This window comes from Coregonus lavaretus (genome assembly GCF_964263955.1).
Source record: "Coregonus lavaretus genome assembly, chromosome: 4".
In the NCBI taxonomy this organism is placed as follows: Eukaryota; Metazoa; Chordata; class Actinopteri; order Salmoniformes; family Salmonidae; genus Coregonus; species Coregonus lavaretus.
In genome coordinates this window covers 64802904-64816507 of record NC_139991.1, presented here as the reverse complement: position 1 = coordinate 64816507, position 13604 = coordinate 64802904, and the positions used below count along the sequence as shown (strand labels likewise).

Sequence of the window (13604 nt, the reverse complement as noted above, 5' to 3'; positions counted from 1 at the left end):
ACGACCAATGCCTTTTCCAGCATGATGGAGCGCCTTGACATAAGGCAAAAGTGATAACTAAGTGGCTCGGGGAATAAAACATCGACATTTTGGGTCCATGGCCAGGAAACTCCCCAGACCTTAATCCCATTGAGAACTTGTGGTCGATCCTCAAGAGGCGGGTGGACAAACAAAAACCCACAAATTCTGACAAACTCCAAGCATTGATTATGCAAGAATGGGCTGCCATCAGTCAGGATGTGGCCCAGAAGTTAATTGACAGCATGCCAGGGCGGATTGCAGAGGTCTTGAAAGAGAAGGGTCAACACTGCAAATATTGACTCTTTGCATAAACTTAATGTAATTGTCAATAAAAGCCTTTGACACTGTAATTATATTTCAGTATACCATAGTAACATCTGACAAAAATATCTCATAACACTGAAGCAGCGAACTTTGTGAAGACCAATACTTGTGTCATTGTCAACTTTTGACCACGACTGTAGTCTCTTTATAAAAGACCTCGCCCTGCCTATCAATTAAAGCCAACATTCACATAGACCTATGTGATCACACTACAAGGGCACGGCATTTGGACGACATACTGTAAGTAGTAGCCTAGGGATGTTATTTTACCCTACCCACGTTTTGACATTACATCTTATAGCGTGCTATTGGCCCTGTCACTTTCAGAGCATCATCCTTCACCCTTCACTATAGAGACACCTAATCTCAAATCAGGCTTGTGGATGCCTGAAATCCGTGGGAACATGCTATGTGGCTCTCAAGATCAAAGTAATGGTTAATCGTGGGTGAATGTCTTTTCCCTGGCAACGATGACAGTGTCCAGTACACGGTAAAAGATAACAGATTTGAGCTAATTAGCCGTTCATTCCATTCCTGTGATTCCAGTCACTATGCAGCAGCCATGATTAGTGGTTCTCTGCTTTTAGACTAGCTGCTGTGATAAGTCATTTTGATAATGCTTGAGGAAAGGTCTTCATGTTGACCTGATAGGCTGGACACACACAAAACACAGCTTATCCATCCAAAATATGTGTGGAGAGACTGGGGACCTTGCATCTACTCTCTGCCTATTTATCGGACAGGAGATTAAGCTAGGCCTAATGGTCTTTAACTAGCTCACTTTGGTCTCATCAGCTCAGTTGAGTTATGTTTCTAATCCCAGTTAAATTGTTGACCCCATTTCAGGCCAATATAGAGTGCTATGGCTCATTCAACTACCAAATACCATAACGTCTATGGTAGTGGCATATCAACCAATTACAGCGTCTGACCGCCAGCAGTAGGCTTTATTAGTATTTTTGCAGAGACCAGGGCCCAGAGAAATAAGAATTCATGTAACAACTTTTCCAAGAACCTTTTAGAGGATAAGACATTTTGTGAATCCAGGCCTGAATGGTTGGCAAGGTTATATTAGATCAAATAGAAACATTTAATATATATTGAAACCAACACAGAATAATTTTTTACGTGAGTTTATTGCTGTCACTATACAGTACATGTCATTTGAAAAAATATGCCAAATAACTAATTTTATAAGTAACATACTCATTCAAAAAATAGTCTATACAGATTAAGGAAATACCATACATCATACAAGTATTAATGTATCTTAAAGTATAGTTTTATTGCTTGAATCTTTTGTTCTAGGTTTTACAATAAACTGTTTGACACCTATATCTCAGTGCTTGTGCTTGTTAAATATGAACCATGTTTGTAGTTAAAAAGTGTCTCATGTGTCAACAATATTAAAAACAGACGTTTATAAAATTAGCCCCCCTATGAATCAACACATTTTACAGCAAAACATGGACTAACCCTAAACTTAGAAACCCAGAAAATGAATATAATGTCAAGATATACAGACGACTAACATTTGTCCCAAGACAGATCAAGATGGGAGGCTGGCATATTTGGGATAGAAAACATGATAGTGACCATGACTAAGAGTGTACCATCATTTTGACATCCACCACAGTCACACCACAGTCACCACCTATCATATTTCAGATACACTTACAATACAATATTGTGTTTGACATTATACCACTCAAGATTACAACAAATATAATCGTATTATATTATCGCTGCAGTATATTAGCTTTCATACACTCCTGTAAGAGTAGCAGGAAGATAACAGCATAGATAAGAATCACAGTGAAAGTTTTGATTAATCTCATTTAACTGGCTGAGATTAATGTTTGAAGATGTTAAAATTTTAATAATTTACAAACCCAGTAATCAATAAGACCACATAACCAAAAGCTCAATCTTCAAGCCACTTAGGTACTGCAATTAGTCAAAATCCAGTCCAGGAATTTTTGCCCAAGTAAATAATTTAAGCCTACATTTCTACAGTGTATATAATAAAAATACATTCTATAAGGGCTGCAAAGCATCTGTTTATTATCAGTAAAATGGCAGTTCTGGATGTTGAATAACCTCGTCCCCAGGCTCAATTGCAACCGAGAGAGCTGGCTGGTGGACGAGATTAAATGTTGAATGGTTGTGAATGAATATTTGGTCTTGGAATGGAACTTTGAAAAGCTGTACACTATATGCAGCATTAGTTTTTGCAGAAATGCAAGACACAAGTAACTTCAACACTGCATTGTCAGTGATTCTTCAAATGATATATCGTAGATCATCTAAATATAATTTAATATCCTTAAACACTAAATGATCACTTCATTAAAAAAGGTAATACAGTTGAAGTCGGAACTTAGGTTGGAGTCATTAAAACTTGTTTTTCAACCACTCCACAAATTTCTTGTTAACAAACTATAGTTTTGTCAAGTCGGTTCGGACATCTACTTTGTGCATGACACAAGTAATTTTTCCAACAATTGTTTAAAGACAGATTATTTCACTTATAATTCACTATATCACAATTCCAGTGGGTCAGAAGTTTACATACACTAAATTGACTGTGCCTTTAAACAGCTTGGAAAATTCCAGAAAATGATGTCATGGCTTTAGAAGCTTCTGATAGGCTAATTGACATCATTTGAGTCAATTGGAGGTGTACCTGTGGATGTATTTCAAGGCCTACCTTCAAACTCAGTGCCTCTTTGCTTGACATCATGGGAAAATCAAAAGAAATCAGCCAAGACCTCAGAAAAAATTGTGTAGACCTCCACTAGTCTGCTTCATCCTTGGGAGCAATTTCCAAAATGTATGAAGGTACCATGTGTACTATTGTTTGTACAGATGAACAAGTATAAACACCATGGGACCACGCAGCCGTCATACCGCTCAGCAAGGAGACGCGTTCTTTCTCCTAGAGATGAATGTACCTTTGGTGCGAAAAGTGCAAATCAATCCCAGAACAACAGCAAAGGACCTTGTGAAGATGCTGGAGGAAACAGGTACAAAAGTATCTATATCCACAGTAAAACGACTCCTATATCGACATAACCTGAAAGGCCGCTCAGCAAGGAAGAAGCCACTGCTCCAAAACCGCCATAAAAAAGCCAGACTACGGTTTGCAACTGCACATTGGGACAAATATCGTACTTTTTTGAGAAATGTCCTCAGGTCTGATGAAACAAAAATAGAACTGTTTGGCAATAATGACCATCGTTATGTTTGGAGGAAAAAGGGGGAAGCTTGCAAGCCGAAGAACACCATCCCAATTGTGAAGCACGGGGGTGGCAGCATCATGCTGTGTGGGTGCTTTGCTGCAGGAGGGACTGGTGCACTTCACAAAATAGATGGCATCATGAGGAAGGAAAATTATGTGGATATATTGAAGCAACATCTCAAGACATCAGTCAGGAAGTTAAAGCTTGGTCGCAAATGGATCTTCCAAATGGACAATGACCCCAAGCATACTTCCAAAGTTGTGGCAAAATGGCTTTAGGACAACAAAGTCAAGGTATTGGAGTGGCCAATGAAATAAATAATTCTCTACTATTATTCTGACATTTCACATTCTTAAAATAAAGTGTTGATCCTAACTGACCTAAGACAGGGAATTTTTACTAGGATTAAATGTCAGGAATTGTGAAAATTTGAGTTTAAATGTATTTGGCTAAGGTGTATGTAAACTTCCGACTTCAACTGTAACAATTTAGCCCCACATACAACTGTAAAAATTGTCATATTGTAAATACACGGAATTATTATTTCACTTAATCTCTCAGCGATATATACGTCACTGTTATTTCATTTCAATGTGATACAAATAAAAATCTCTAATGAATTAGTTACAGAGCAAAAGGAACTCAGAAAATGATAAGCTAGAGATCCTGTGCTGTGCCCTTTCATGCAAATAATTCAGTATTAATGACCGATCATTGCATAATAATAATAATAATAATAGTGTTCATCATACTGTACTTATAATGCCTGGCACCTACAGTACATTAAGTCAAAGAGGTAGAGCTACAAATAAGTATATTTATATATTTCAATCCCTACTACAGATAATCGTAGTTGGAGTCCTCCTGTCTCTTATAAAGCCGATAGGAACAACAGACCAGGGTTGGGGTTAATTCCACAAATTCAATTAGAATTCCAGGTCAGTCGTTGGATTCAGAGATAATTAATTTCCTCTGAATTCCAATGTTAAGTCAATTCAAATAATTTAATTCCCAATTGAAATGATCCCTGACAATTCCACAAATTCAATTCCCTCAGGCTTTAAGGCTGATTGTCACTGTTCAGACAGCCAAGTTATACTAGAAATATAGAAATCCAAGGTTAAATGATTTAAAACAAATCCTGCAGTTGATTTGACACTTTTTGCATTAATTCCATTACCTGGGAAATGCAAAAATATTGAATTCCAATTCAATTCACAAAATATTTTCTTTTTACAATTCCAATTGAAACAGTCCAAACAGTCTAATTCCAATTCAATTCCAAAACTTGAAGATTCTTGAAATTTGAACGTAATTCAACAGACATGCTCCACTTCATGAGAGACTTCAAGAATTTAATTAGAAATTCAAATTAAATTGGAATTGACCTCAACCCTGCAACATACATTACTAATAGAACAGTTCAACCAGAAAAGTTGATCAGTTTCATACACACTCGGAAGGAAAATAGCCAAATCAACATTTTGGTTCAAGAGCAAAAAATATTTTGCATCGATCGAGATTAAATAAATACGATAATACAGGTGTGAAGATGTGGAGGAAAGGACGGAAAAACATTAATATACATGAAAAAGGACACTATGGGCCTATGATGGACAGTAGGACATGAAATCATAATGGGATTTTAAAGTTTGATCTGTTCTGGCCGGCATAGAATAGGACAGTCAAGTCCAACTTCACAGCTCCATAAGAGTCGCATAATAAAGTATGTTGTACTTAATTACCTAACAGGCATGTATTATGAATACATAAAGCATTGCATTAGTTTGAATGCTTTATAAATCATTAATACCATACCCATGAATAAGCAATGAATGGCTCCCAAAGAACTTCAACATTTTCCTTGGTGTAGAGTATGACCTCTACAGCAAATGAAGAATTGTCAAATGCAACCCCCTCCCCCTGTCATACAAACATTTACATCTCCCCTTTCACAAGGCTCCCTCTTATACTTCTCATTCTCAAAACAAAGAATTCTGTCAGTTTTCTTAAATTACAAATATGTACTTCAGCAGGACATTTAAAATATATTCATAAAACAGTGCTACAGTATAAAAGAGGCTGCTGTAGGGGTATTTGGTTACGTCCAAAATGGCACCTTATTCCCTACATAGGGCTCTGGTCAAAAGTAGTGCACTAAGAGGACAAAAGTAGTGCACTATATAGGGAGCGATTTCAGATACACTTTGTGCTGTGTTGAGTAGTACTGTGGTGTGCAGGTGCTGGTTCTGTTGGGTTGTTTGGGTTAGATTAGAGGGACATTTCAGAGCCCGGAGCCTAGTTTTTCCCAGAAGAAGCCGTTGTCCTCTGACGCCAGGTTGATCCTAATCTGAGGCACAGCTTTTTTTCAATAGATTCAGACTGAAAGAGAGAGAAAGAGAGGGGAGAGGGGAGGGAGAGAGAGGGGAGAGGGGAGGGAGGGAGAGAGAGGGGAGAGGGGAGGGGGGGAGAGGGGAGAGGGGAGGGAGGGAGGGAGAGAGAGGGGAGGAGGGAGGGAGAGAGAGGGGAGGGGGGGAGAGGGGAGAGGGGAGGGAGGGGGGGAGAGAGAGGGGAGAGGGGAGGGAGGGAGGGAGAGAGAGGGGAGAGGGGAGGGAGGGAGAGAGAGGGGAGGGAGGGAGAGAGAGGGGAGAGGGGAGGGAGGGAGAGAGAGGGGAGGGAGAGAGAGGGGAGAGGGGAGGGAGGGAGAGAGAGGGGAGGGAGGGAGAGAGAGGGGAGAGGGGAGGGAGGGAGAGAGAGGGGAGAGGGGAGAGAGAGGGGAGAGGGGAGGGAGAGAGAGGGGAGGGAGAGAGAGGGGAGAGGGGAGGGAGAGAGAGGGGAGAGGGGAGGGAGAGAGAGGGGAGAGGAGAGTGAGAGAGAGGGGATGGGGGAGGGGGATGGGAGGAGGGGGAAAGGGGAAGGGGGAAAGGGGGGGGATGGGGGAAGGGGGGAAGGGGAAGGGGGGAAGGGGGGAAGGGGGGGGAAGGGGAAGGGGGGAAGGGGGGGGATGGGGAAGGGGGAAGGGGGGGATGGGGGAAGGGGGGATGGGGAAGGGGTAAGGGGGAGGGGGGAGGGGAGGGGAGAGAGGGGAGGGGAGGGGGGGAGGGAGAGAAGGGAGGGGGGAGGGGGGGAGGGGAGGGGAGAGGGGGGAGGGGAGGGGAGGGGGGGAGGGGGGAGGGAGAAAGAGAGGAGACAGAGAGAAGGTAAAGAGATTGAACAACCAGGGACAGCAAAGTTACAACATTAAAATGACAAGCTGTACTCTTTGATTGATTGTCACACTATATAATCATGGTGTGGGTATACAATAAGGCAAACACGCAGGCTCACTCACACAATTACCTTGCTACAGTAGTGGGCTCAAAGTAGTTCTCAGCACGGTGAGTGTGGGTCACGGAAAGACGACGGGGGTCCTAAGAGAGAAGACCAAACACACGCAACATTAACATGTTTTAGCCACTTAAATACTCACTCTCATAATTCAGACCAGGTCCAGCAAAAGAGGAAAATTAGAGCAAGCATTGCAAAGCAATGATGTTTCACAGTAGAAGCAGCTGCTAATTAAGCCTTCGTAAAAGCAGCTGAAAATAGAACAATGAGAAAGGATTCAAAAAGTAAGCTCATCTGCGTTAGTTTGCAGAATAAAGCTGGATGTCTGCAGAGTCAGAGAAAAGCGAGAGATCTGATCAAGACTCAAAGATGAGATTAGTGCTTCACAAAGGGGAAGAGGGAGAAGAGAGACAGAGAGAGAGATATTTATAAACAGATAGAGAAGAAAAGACAGAGAGTGAGACAGAGAGAGACCGAGACAGAGAGAGAGGGGGAAGGAGGCAAGAAGGTAAGAGAAACAGGCCTTAGCAGCACTCATTAAGGCTGCTTTTACACATAATACCTCAAATATGTGTAGTAAGATCTACCTCTCTTCACCACAGATGTACAACTTCCCTGTTTACACTATCCTTACTTTACCCATGTGTGCAGCTATTAGCATACCGTAAATACACAGTACATAGACAAACAAAATAAGTATAGCTATTCAAACTATACAGGAGTTTGTCATCTAAACCATATTGCACATACTGTGGCACACTTGATTAATGAAAAGATTCATAAATGTGTGGACATTTTAAAAGTCTTGGCTAACAACAGAAATGCTGTCTACTCTACTGGTATAATGGTAATTATTGCAGGGGGCATGTAGCGTCAGAGAGCCATTAGGAGAATCTCGCCCTCTCTCTTTGCCTCCTTCTCAAAACCCATTGGAGAAGAAGATCAGAGGGGACAGACCTCCGCCTTTCTCATCTAATGGGTTTCGAGAAGGAGGCGAGGAGTATGCAATTGAGATTATCTCATTGTCTTTACACTATACCACTTAGAGGGGGGTATGTGGTGTAGAAGTGTCCCACACTACCTAAAGAGGTGGCTTGGGAAAGAAATTTGAATCTAGATCCGTCTCTTTACACCACAAAATATGTGTTGTGGAACTAGTATGTGTCGTCAAAGAAGTGTATTGTAAAGAGGCTCTAAGCCCCGTGCGGTTGTGGGTACGAGACCCCATGCAGTCTTGTTGTACTCACTGTCCGAGGCCTTATCCTTATCCCCCAACATGGGCTCCGTCTCCATTATATCCATGGAGATTTTAATACTGGGGATTTTGTCATTGTAGGGGTACTCAGGGGGCTGGAGGGAGAGAATAACAAGGGCTATACTTTCTGCTACCTACTTCAACTCATTTCACATAATGGCAACTAACTACCTGGGTCATATTCATTAGGGCACACTGTAGCAAATCATTTTGCAATGGAAAACCAAAATGGGTGTTTCTCATAAGTTCAGGTAGTCCCTCCCTGTTTCATTGCGTTTTCTTCTGTTTGGTACCTAATGAATACGACCCATGTATCTACTGTAATGGTGTCCAGTGGTGCTCCGTTTAAAGAAACAAACAAGTAATTCATAATGTCATCCATGCTGTGTAATTACCATTTTACAATGTAGTTTCTACACAAATACCTGGTCATATCTGTACCGTATGTATGTCTGTAAGAAAAGACAGTGCTCAGACAGACAGACAGACAGTGTTCATTTCAGTACCGTAACATAAAGTGCTAGCCAGTTCTCATTTGGAGAACAGTGTTCACAGAAGGGATAGTTTCGGATAGGAGGAGTGGTGTGACTGTTAGGAGGGAGGACAGGTCATGAGTTAAACGTGCTAGTGTTCTACAAAAAGTAACATACTAGTACTATATTGCTACTACTACTACTACTACTACTACTACTACTACTACTACTACTACTACATTGCTACTACTACTACTACTACATTGCTACTACTACTACTACTACTACTACTACTACTACTACTGCTACAAGGTAGATCCCTTGGGGGAAACACATGAAATCAAGCAGACTGATCCGCTTTCAATAAAGCCTCAAAATTACTTACAAAATCGATTTCACTGTCAATGCTTCCTTTCTTCTGTTTCTTCTTCCTCTTTTCATCCTCCTCTTTCTTCTTCTTGTCTTTCTCTGGGATGACGTCATCCAGATAGCCGAGGTCGTGCTGGGAGAAGATGTAGTCCATGGCCTTTCTGACCGCCACCAGGGCCAAGATCTGGAGAGACGGACACAGACGCATCAGTGGAGATTGATAATGGCTACTATATACTGTGTTGGTGGGTATGTGGCTGGATGCATTGTGTGTTTGTGTCTGCTCCACACTGTTTAAGTGAATGTGTATTCTTGGCTCCTTGGTACATTTCATCTTGTAGGTGTACTTACTTGCATGTTTGTGTGTGTATGTTGGACTGTCACACACGTACCTGTGAGTGTGTGTCTGTGCATGCATTTGTATGTGTCTAGGGGCACTAAAACTCTAGACCACGTTTATTCTACCCACAGAAACGCATATATAGCCTATTTATTGCCTTACCTCCATAACTTGCTACATTTGCACACACTGTATATATATTTTCTGTTGTATTTTTGACTTTATGTTTTTTTACCCCATATGTAACTCTGTGTTGTTTTTATTGCACTGCTTTGCTTTATCTTGGCCAGGTCGCAGTTGTAAATGAGAACCTGTTCTCAACTGGTTTACCTGGTTAAATAAAGGTGAAATAAAATAAAAAATAAAAAATAAGGCCCTCCTTCACCCTCCCTTCGGCAAATCTGACCATGACTCTATTCTCCTGCTTCTTGTTTACAAACAAAAGCTCAAACAGGAAGTACCACTGACGCGCTCATTACGTAAGTGATCCGATGAAGCAGACGCGAGGCTACAAGACTGGGAGTACAGACTGGGATATGTTCCAGGATTCATCCAATAGCATTTAGGAGTTTACCACATCACTCACGGGCTTCATCAATAAGTGCATAGACGATGTCATCCTCACAGTGACTACACGAACGTATCCAAACCAAAAAACATGGATTACAGGCATTATCCTCGCTGGGTTAAAGGCTAGAGCTACCGCTTACAAGAAAGAGGACACTGACATGGACGCATACAAAGAAAGCCTGCTACGACCTCAGATGAGACATCAAACATGCAAAAGGACAATATAGAAGGAAGGTGGAATCCTATTACACCAGCTCTGATGCTCAACGTATGTGGCAGGGCTTGCAGACGATAACGGATTCAAATCAAATAAAATTTTATTTGCCACATGCGCCGAATACAACAGGTGTAGACCTTACAGTGAAACGCTTACTTACAAGCCCTTAACCAACAATGCAGTTAAGAAGAAAAAAAAAGCATGTGTGAGCTAGGAGGCCTACAAACCTGACTCAGTTACACCAGCTCTGTCAGGAGAAATGGGCCAAAATTCACCCAACTTATTGTGGGAAGCTTGTGGAAGGCTACCCAAAACGTTTGACCCAAGTTAATCAATTTAAAGGCAATGCTACCAAATACTAATTGAGTGTATGTAAACTTCTGACCTACTGGGAATATGATGAAAGAAATAAAAGCTGAAATAAATCATTCTATCTACTATTATTATTTATTTCACGTTCTTAAAATAAAGTGGTGATCCTAACTGACCTAAAACAGGGAATTTTTACTAGGATTAAATGTCAGGAATTGTGAAAAACTGAGTTTAAATGTATTTGGCTAAGGTGTATGTAAACTTCCGACTTCAACTGTAGCTCCATTCTTGTGGATTTTATTCCTGGTGTTACTATTTGTATTTTAACTGTTTAACTGCATCGTTGGGAAGGGCTCGTAAGCAAGAATATCACGGTTAAGTCTACTCTACAGCCATTCTATTCAGCGCATGTGACAAATAACATGTGATTTGTGTGTGTGTGTGTGCATGTGTGTTGCATGCTTAAGTCTTACCATGACAGGGAAGATGATTGCAGCGACGGTGGACTTGAGGACCCAGAGGAGGGCAAGGCAGAGGGCCTGGATGAAGGTGAACAGGTGGATACGACGTTGGGGAACATGGCGCAGGTATATCAGGTCAGGCTGGTGCTTGGCTGGCATCAGGAGCAGCTGCAGCCGGTCCAAGAACTGATGGACAGACACAGTCGCACAGAAGTAAGGCCAGGATACATGGGGTGGGGATGCGACTGGCATCGCAGACAATATTATTGATGGACTAATATAACTTACAGGCACAGAGTTACAGACTCCATTTATGCTCTATCTGAGTGTTCTTTGACTTAAAGTTGTACAGAGGTAAGGCCCAGATACATGGGAGTGGATGCGACTGGTGTACCATGTTGGTTAGCGGTGGACTAATATCACTAACACGCCTAGAATTTCAGAATCCATTTTGGGTCAGAGTCACTCACCTGGACACCGTTGAGAGATGCCACGCCCATGTAGAGGAACACGCCATAGAGCACAGGCATAGGGATGAACTGGGAAGAGAGAACAGGAATGGGTGAATGAGAGAAAGGTAATAGAGGCTGTATTTCTACAGAAATAACAACCAACCAACAAACTGTATTCCACCCTTTTACTATTTTTTAGGGCTGATATGAAGTTAGGGTTAACCCTGTTTTCAATAACAACAGTGAGAGACTTAACTTTTGATGACGTTGCATTGTTGGCTCTCCAATTAATCACTGGGATAGATAGGGTGTGCTACCTTCTTTGTTTTTGCAAGTTTATATAGTCTGTACCTCGTTAACCTTCTTGGTGTATGTTGTTAGCTTCTACTAAATAACGTGTTGTATAACAAAACAACACACTCATTTATTCTACGTAGAAGGTGATCAATGTGTTTACAGTCAGAACCAGCCTAAAATAGCAGTCTGTTGACATGGCCTAAGCACCTTATCTGGCGTTACTAGAATGTGCTGTTACTAGAGTCGACCTGTCATGTGGCTGACCTATGGACAGATCTGATAGAATGTGTTGTTAGTTGTTACTAGAGTCTACTAGAGTAGAAGCCTAAGATCTCATCTTCATTAGAGATAGAGATGTCACTACCCTAAAGAGAGATCCCCCAGGTAGTAGTCTATTGTCTCTAGCTCTGTATTCTGGTCTTGTTGACCCATTATTTAATGTGTTCTTTATTCTGATGAAATGTTCACATGATATATGTGACGTAATAATTTATTATGTTTCTCTGTCCGCTAATCATATACAGTTGAAGTCGGAAGTTTACATACACCTTAGCCAAATACATTTCAACTCAGTTTTCACAATTCCTGACATTTAATCCTAGTAAAAATTCCCTGTCTTAGGTCAGTTAGGATCACCACTTTATTTTAAGAATGTGAAATATCAGAATAATAGTAGAGAGAATGATTTATTTCAGCTTTTATTTATTTCATCACATTCCCAGTGGGTCAGAAGTTTACATACACTCAATTAGTAAACTCAGCAAAAAAAGAAACGTCCTCACTGTCAACTGTGTTTATTTTCAGCAAACTTAACACGTGTAAATATTTGTATGAACATAACAAGATTCAACAACTGAGACATAAACTGAACAAGTTCCACAGACTTTTGACTAACAGAAATTGAATAATGTGTCCCTGAACAAAGGGGGGGTCAAAATCAAAAGTAACAGTCAGTATCTGGTGTGGCCACCAGCTGCATTAAGTACTGCAGTGCATCTCCTCCTCATGGACTGCACCAGATTTGTCAGTTCTTGCTGTGAGATGTTACCCCAATCTTCCACCAAGGCACCTGCAAGTTCCCAGACATTTCTGGGGGGAATGGCCCTAGCCCTCACCCTCCGATCCAACAGGTCCCAGACATGCTCAGTGGGATTGAGATCCGGGCTCTTCGCTGGCCATGGCAGAACACTGACATTCCTGTCTTGCAGGAAATCACGCACAGAATGAGCAGTATGGCTGGTGGCATTGTCATGCTGGAGGGTCATGTCAGGATGAGCCTGCAGGAAGGGTACCACATGAGGGAGGAGGATGTTTTCCCTGTAATGCACAGCGTTGAGATTGCCTGCAATGACAACAAGCTCAGTCCGATGATACTGTGACACACCGCCCCAGACCATGACGGACCCTCCACCTCCAAATCGATCCCACTCCAGAGTACAGGCCTCAGTGTAACGCTCATTCCTTCGACGATAAACGCGAATCCGACCATCACCCCTGGTGAGACAAAACCGCGACTCGTCAGTGAAGAGCACTTTTTGCCAGTCCTGTCTGGTCCAACGACGGTGGGTTAGTGTCCATAGGCAACGTTGTTGCCGGTGATGTCTGGTGAGGACCTGCCTTACAACAGGCCTACAAGCACTCAATCCAGCCTCTCTCAGCCTATTGCGGACAGTCTGAGCACTGATGGAGGGATTGTGTATTCCTGGTGTAACTCGGGCAGTTGTTGTTGCCATCCTGTACCTGTCCCGCAGGTGTGATGTTCGGATGTACCGATCCTGTGCAGGTGTTGTTACACATGGTGTGCCATTGCGAGGATGATCAGCTGTCTGTCCTGTCTCCCTGTAGCGCTGTCTTAGGCGTCTCACAGTACGGACATTGCAATTTATTGCCCTGGCCACATCTGCAGTCCTCATGCCTCCTTGCAGCATGCCTAAGGCACGTTCA

At 42.0% G+C, this 13604-nt stretch overlaps 1 protein-coding gene across 1 annotated transcript in view; it reads right to left on the bottom strand.

The window, feature by feature from the left end:
- Positions 1-4384: 4384 nt before the first annotated feature.
- Positions 4385-13604, bottom strand: part of LOC311127867 (electrogenic sodium bicarbonate cotransporter 1-like) — a 103486-nt gene continuing 94266 nt past the window's right edge. The window contains exons 21-26 of the mRNA XM_084159764.1: positions 11382-11450; positions 10924-11097; positions 9028-9195; positions 8162-8264; positions 6927-6997; positions 4385-5969 (exon numbers count right to left, since the gene is read on the bottom strand). Coding sequence (XP_084015890.1) covers positions 6957-6997; positions 8162-8264; positions 9028-9195; positions 10924-11097; positions 11382-11450 — 555 coding nt within the window. The 3' untranslated portion in view covers positions 4385-5969; positions 6927-6956. The remainder of the gene's footprint in view (positions 5970-6926; positions 6998-8161; positions 8265-9027; positions 9196-10923; positions 11098-11381; positions 11451-13604) is intronic.